Genomic DNA, 6,214 nt, shown 5'->3' on the forward strand with positions numbered 1-6,214 from the left:
CGTCATTAATTAAAACAACGATCTGGTCCAAACAGTCAAACCATATAATCGAAACAACATACAACATACAATATACATTTTACACTGCAAAATGCTATGTTCTAAGGAATGAATTCGTTTTAATTTAACTTTATTTGATACGAAAATCCACATGTATCAAAGTATCACTTAATTCATATTTATTTTATTTCATTCATTCACTTAAAATATCTATTTATTTTACATGTATTTCATGCTAATTTGCTGCTAGTAAATTTGGAGCTAATATAAAATCAAAATCACAAATATACGTATATACAACATAACAAAGGTGCATTCTGCCATGCTTTTTAATGCGACATATTTCTTTCTGCCTTAATACATTCTGGTGGAGGCACAAACATCATCGGATCGGTTATTCCAACTTTCAGGTCGTAGTACCTTTAAGACAAGAAAATACACTATTAAACAAAACAAAACGACACACAGCATCGTATTAAATGTTGCTTCTTTCTGATCGTTATACTTTCAACAGTGGGTAGCAAATAAAGGATATCAAGCCTCACATTAGCTGCAATATTATAGCTCAAAAGACTTTTTGACAGAAAATGGTATCGTCTTTAGAGCTACAATTGGTGCCTATTGCTGCCAATAGAGCAAAGAAATGATTATGCAAACCATTATAAAACGTGTCTTTGCATTTTTATCGTACTTGTTTGATATCGCTTACCTACTAGGTAATAAAACTGAACCACATAAAAGATCAAATTCTCATCTAGGCATTATTTTTTTTACATAATACATATGAAGGTCTTTCTGAAGGGAATTTATACGGCAAGTCCACAAATTGTGAATTTGACGTCTTGTGAGCGGTACGGTAGATATAAAGAATGGTACTTATGTTTGTTTTGGATAAAAATGATATGTAAATGCATTTATAAGCATAAAATAATTGGAAACCTACAAAAAAGTATAGAAAACTATGCCCGAGTGATTTTTGGAGGCAGTGCTCCACTACGACACATAGGGACCAATTCGTACCCGGCCGAACGGTATAGTAGGCCGGGTGCGTATATTCGTTCTAGCCTCACATCAGCATATTTCCTAAGTTCTAGTGTCAAAAGAATCATCAATTGGCAAAATAAAACATGAAAGGAACTTTCATAAAAATACTGGTAGACATTACATAGACAGAGGTATCTACAAATGTACATTGTAATTCAATGTAGACATATAAAAACATACATATTATTTACTTGGTGTATTCATAAAACTAAGTAAACATAAGACATGAAGTACTAGGATGATACACAACTTAAATGTAATTAAACACGCCTGTTTTAAGGTTAAAGTGTTGGGAATGACATTTTAAAGATACATTTGATCTTTTGGATAGACATGTTTGTTGTACTTACGAGACTGCGGATTTGGTGTTCTCAGCAGGGTTATAGTAAAAGTTAGTGACGGGCACACACAATGGTGACGTCACAAAACCAAAGTACTCCTCTGTAAAAATAACGAGACATTTCGAGTAAAACCATGCAATCATCTGACCCAGCAAGAGGGAGATGCATTGTCTACACTTTAGAAGACATTTTGGCTTATTATTAATTTTTTTAAAGATGTGAAAAGGACGATTGATGTTCGCATGAAAACTTGAACTTTTATTATAAAATCAGACTTGTTCTTTTAAAAAGGCACACTACCTTTCCGAAACGGCTTCTAATTTTTAAAATGGGAATGGAAAACGAAATCAATAATTTTGTAGAGTAACAAAAGTTATTAACTTACCGTTAATACTACACGTATCATGAAATTTTGAACAATTTGATAAAAATAAATAAAATGTTAATTTTCATTATGTTTCCCACCGTCGTCCTAAATACCGCGCGGTAGTTGACTATCACTGCGCCAGACGGCAAAACAACAAAAATGACTCTCAACTGTTATCATATATTACGGAGGAAATCTTGAATATGTTTGGTGTTGTAAGCTCATCTTAAACCATCGGTGTATATTTTCTGATGTTATTAATGTTTTAAAGAAACCTTTATGTTTTACTCCGGAATACCGGAAAGATAGTGGGCCAATTTAGTTTGACTTGTACACCATAAATATTTTTATCATTAAACAAAACAGCACACAATTAATGCTGCCAAGTTCGGCGTGTTCTCATGCACTGTACATACCATGGAATGATCCGAAAGTGACATTGGCCACGAAATCCTGGACCGTGATAAACTCTCCGGAGAAGCCCGTAGCGCCGAGTGTGAAGATATTGTTGAACATAGCGTTAGGGGGAACACCTCGGTGACGGAAGGGTCGGTTGATAGCGCTAACGTTACATTGTCTAGTCTTCATGTTTATGCTGTATCGTTTGTTCTGAAACAGGTGATCAGAATCATATAGCGATCTATATCTATTGTTGTTCGTTAAATGTCAAATAACATTTCTCGAATCATTTTATTTTAGCATTTAATCGAAATTATCTTTGGTGTTATTGAATAAGAACGTTTGATTATTAATCTTTCACTACATGTAACCTTAATATGTAAGGATAATATTCAGTTTTACTACGACCATTTTTACTGTTGTTATTCTATGTACATTAGTTTGTCATTAATGATAACAAGGAAAGTAGAATTCTGCAACAAGTTAAATACCTTTGTCATCAATATCATTTGATGTCTTATGATTAGAAGAAATCATTGATATATATAATTTGGTTAAATACGAACCTCGTTGTACAATGTGAGGATATCAAAGAATTCCCTGCTAGAGTTATCTTCGACTTCAGCAATGTTCCTCTCTCTACCAGATGATCCGTCGTAGTAAATCTTGTGATACTCCTCAAAGTTCTTACCAAATTCTACCTAAGGATGTAAATACATGCGGTCTCTATATAATAGCTCTCATTATGCTGTCAATGGTTCGACTTGAGCATTACACAATAGTTCATACTGTATGTATGTTTTGGTTTCAGTATAAAAATCGTTGAATAGGGTTTTCTTACTCAACAATCTATGCACAAATTAAATACATATTACATATACTGTAACTGTCTCGTATTCCATTTTTTCGGCTATTGAGCCTTCTTCTACGTCACTATATATCTTAACTATTTATTAAATGGATATATTTTATCCGAACACTTACCACTCTTTCTCTTGCCTCCCATTGGTTTGGTGATTCTGTGTCATAAATTATTTTCTGAGATTAATGTCAATAGCAACCGATTGTCGATTATATAATATCGCAAAAAATTGAGAGAGAAATCAGAAAAGTACACTACTCATGTAAACGAAAATTGCATAATATTAAAAGTATGCACACCACACTATTTTAAGACGTGACTTACGGCATGGGGTTGGAACTTGTCCCAGGACTGTCCCCAACAGGGAAAGGACCACTAAAGCTGCCTTCATGTCGCCGTGAGAAAGAAACAGAAACTACAACGGACTACCGACGCTTCATATAGCAGAAGATCTTATCTGGCGATCAGGTATCGCGAATGTGTGTCATGCCAAGGTAAGATTGTCTTCTTTGTAGATTAAAGTTAGATATGGTGGTTTGAAGAAAAGAATTATCTCCAACCTTACCAGAATGCAGTGTCATGAAGTCTTACATAATAAATATTTTACACCTGAATTGTTTCTTCATATTTAAAATAACATTTGCTTTATATTGTTTGTAATAGTGTAATACTGATAGAAATGACATCAAACAAATCCTTACTTTTTCTCATAATGACGTTTGATAAATATGTATGTAAACCTCTATTGTTGCATAATTAGCCATACCTTTACACCCAATCCGTTCAATAGAGGATCTGACAACATCCTATAAGGGGTCATATTAAGATCAAATACATTATCTACACCTTGCTACGGCCTATCCTCGTAAAAAGGAGGAATCGAACATGGTTATAATTTTGCTATCCTGAACTATAGATTAGATTGTGGTCAGTAGTTTGCTAACAGCAAATTGATGATTAAAAATTGCATTAAAAGCTTAGGCATAAAATTATGGGTATTTCAACATATGTTAAAGTTACCAATGTACCTCAATGTGATCGTCACATTATCAGTGATAACAGGTGCAAACAATAGACCTTATCTCTCTCAATTATAAACCAGAGACATACCTGTCACATGAGTAATGTTCGATTCAATTCCAGTAACCAGCACAGATTTAATGTTTAAAAACATCATATTATCAACGGAGAAAATAATGACTTAATGCAAAGCTGTGACTTTCTCTAATTATCTATGTAATACCATTTAGGAACCTCGGAAAATGTTGTATTATGGCATTCTGATCAAAATACCTGCATATCGTTAATGCCATAACATTAAGTAAGACAAATCTGACAACAACACCCCATTAGGGGTCGCCTTTTGGGAATGGCGAGTCAAATTGTTGCCCCTGGAATCTTGAGAGTGAATTTCATGGTACGAAATAGTTTGAAAATCCTGTCCGAACTATTTCGTGTATATAGTCATCTCGCCCGAAAAGGACAACAAAGCTCAATGTTATACTGGGACGAAATGGCGTTTTCAATTTAGGTTGCAAGGTGTAGACAATGCATTTGATCTGAAGTACATGTACATGTGGATATTGGTTTTAAATAGCAAACTAGGATTTTAGTTGTTTTTTTTCAGTTTTCTTTACTGAAATACCTTCTATCACATAGTAGAATTGCTTATTATAGCCAAAAATATTGAAGAGTGTCCATAAAAGTCGAACTAACTAAGAACGAGAACTGCTGATGCTATACTACCAATTTATAGGTATTAAACAAAATGTCTCTGGAGACTGAAACCATTAACCTCTGTAAGTCAAACGTCAACTTAAATTAGGTTTTTACATCACCAAATGAAAGAATTCCTGTTAGATGAATTTCAACCCCATGAGTACTATTATATTTAACAACTCTAATCCTTCTATCTGTAATCATACATTTAAGTCGACACCAAGGCCAGTGAACTATTTCATCTTGAAACAGGCTATACATAAATATCTTGCATTTCCAATATGTCTGATAGAATGAACTGAGCGTTTTCCTGGTCGGGCTACTTCCATAAGATGTTATAAAGATTATACTGTATTTGAGTAATCGGGTAATAGTTTCCGATTTAATTGAATAATTTGACACAAAATCCACGATCAATTTGGCAGATAACTACCTTATTCAAGGTCGATTTCTCCCGAAAATCTTACCTTGCTAGACAAATGAATAGTGTCAAATTCACACTACATAGAATGAAAATATTTTTGTCCTACGTTAAAAAGTATTTTGTTCGTGTCACCAATGTACCTCCGTACAAATGTCACGTCATATACAGTTTGTAATAATCATACGCTTAAAAATCATACTTTTTTTCTAAAATTGGGTAGTGTTATATGGCCCACCAAGTTATAGACGTTGACACAGTATTACATATGATATAGAGAAAACATATCTAAAGAGTAAAACGCCTGTCATCACACTTGGGTATTGTAAAATATTTATATATGGTTCTGCATTAATACATATTACACTGATGGAATCGTCACAAAAAGCAATATACTATTCAATGATTTATTGAGGCTATTTACAAACAGCCTGGGAAGACCACAACCACACGTGTTGTTTCCAAACCGCTCCATCTCCCGAAAGATGCCACATGAACCCGACATACGATTTTCACAGATACAAAACGTTATTGTTTAAAGTTTCGTATATCACAATGTTATTAACAGCTAGACTCGTTTTAGGACGGCCTCAACTTTGTGGAACGCATTGATTGTGTGAATATATATCTGTATACTTTAGGAGACTGTGGTATATTCGTTCGTCTCTCCTTTTGTGGGACGCATGCCTTTTTATAGTGACATGCCGCCGAAAACTACGAACAAACACACCCTTTCTAGTAAATTACACTGACAAACCAGTCGCCCACCCCACTCCATTTATACATACTTCAAAAATATTTTCAGCTCTTACAGTGTAATTGTACTTGAAAAATGAAAATTGAAAATATATGCAGTGTAAAAATTGCACTTCTCAAAATATTGCACATATAATTTTAATGATTAATATAAAGTGTTTCTATCATTTTCATCCAATTGCATTGTTTTAAAGTTAAAAATGTTTATTTAGTTATTAAGTAATAACAATTCACTCTTTATATAACAGTAACATTTCTGAAGAATTTAAGTTTTATTAGTTTAACGTCCTATAATAGCCAGAGTC

The 6,214-nt window shown here is 33.6% G+C and overlaps 1 protein-coding gene across 1 annotated transcript; it reads right to left on the minus strand.

The window, feature by feature from the left end:
* Positions 1 to 313: 313 nt before the first annotated feature.
* Positions 314 to 3,492, minus strand: LOC138318930 (mammalian ependymin-related protein 1-like). Its single transcript, XM_069261746.1, has 6 exons — positions 3,338 to 3,492; positions 3,136 to 3,170; positions 2,718 to 2,852; positions 2,169 to 2,361; positions 1,395 to 1,485; positions 314 to 420 (listed from the first exon to the last, which is right to left on the minus strand). The coding sequence occupies exons 1-6, from the start codon at positions 3,402 to 3,404 to the stop codon at positions 330 to 332; spliced, it is 612 nt and encodes a 203-aa protein (XP_069117847.1). The 5' UTR covers positions 3,405 to 3,492; the 3' UTR covers positions 314 to 329.
* Between the last annotated feature and the right edge of the window lie 2,722 nt (positions 3,493 to 6,214).

The sequence above is a fragment of the Argopecten irradians genome, chromosome 3, assembly GCF_041381155.1.
Source record: "Argopecten irradians isolate NY chromosome 3, Ai_NY, whole genome shotgun sequence".
Lineage (NCBI taxonomy): Eukaryota > Metazoa > Mollusca > Bivalvia > Pectinida > Pectinidae > Argopecten > Argopecten irradians.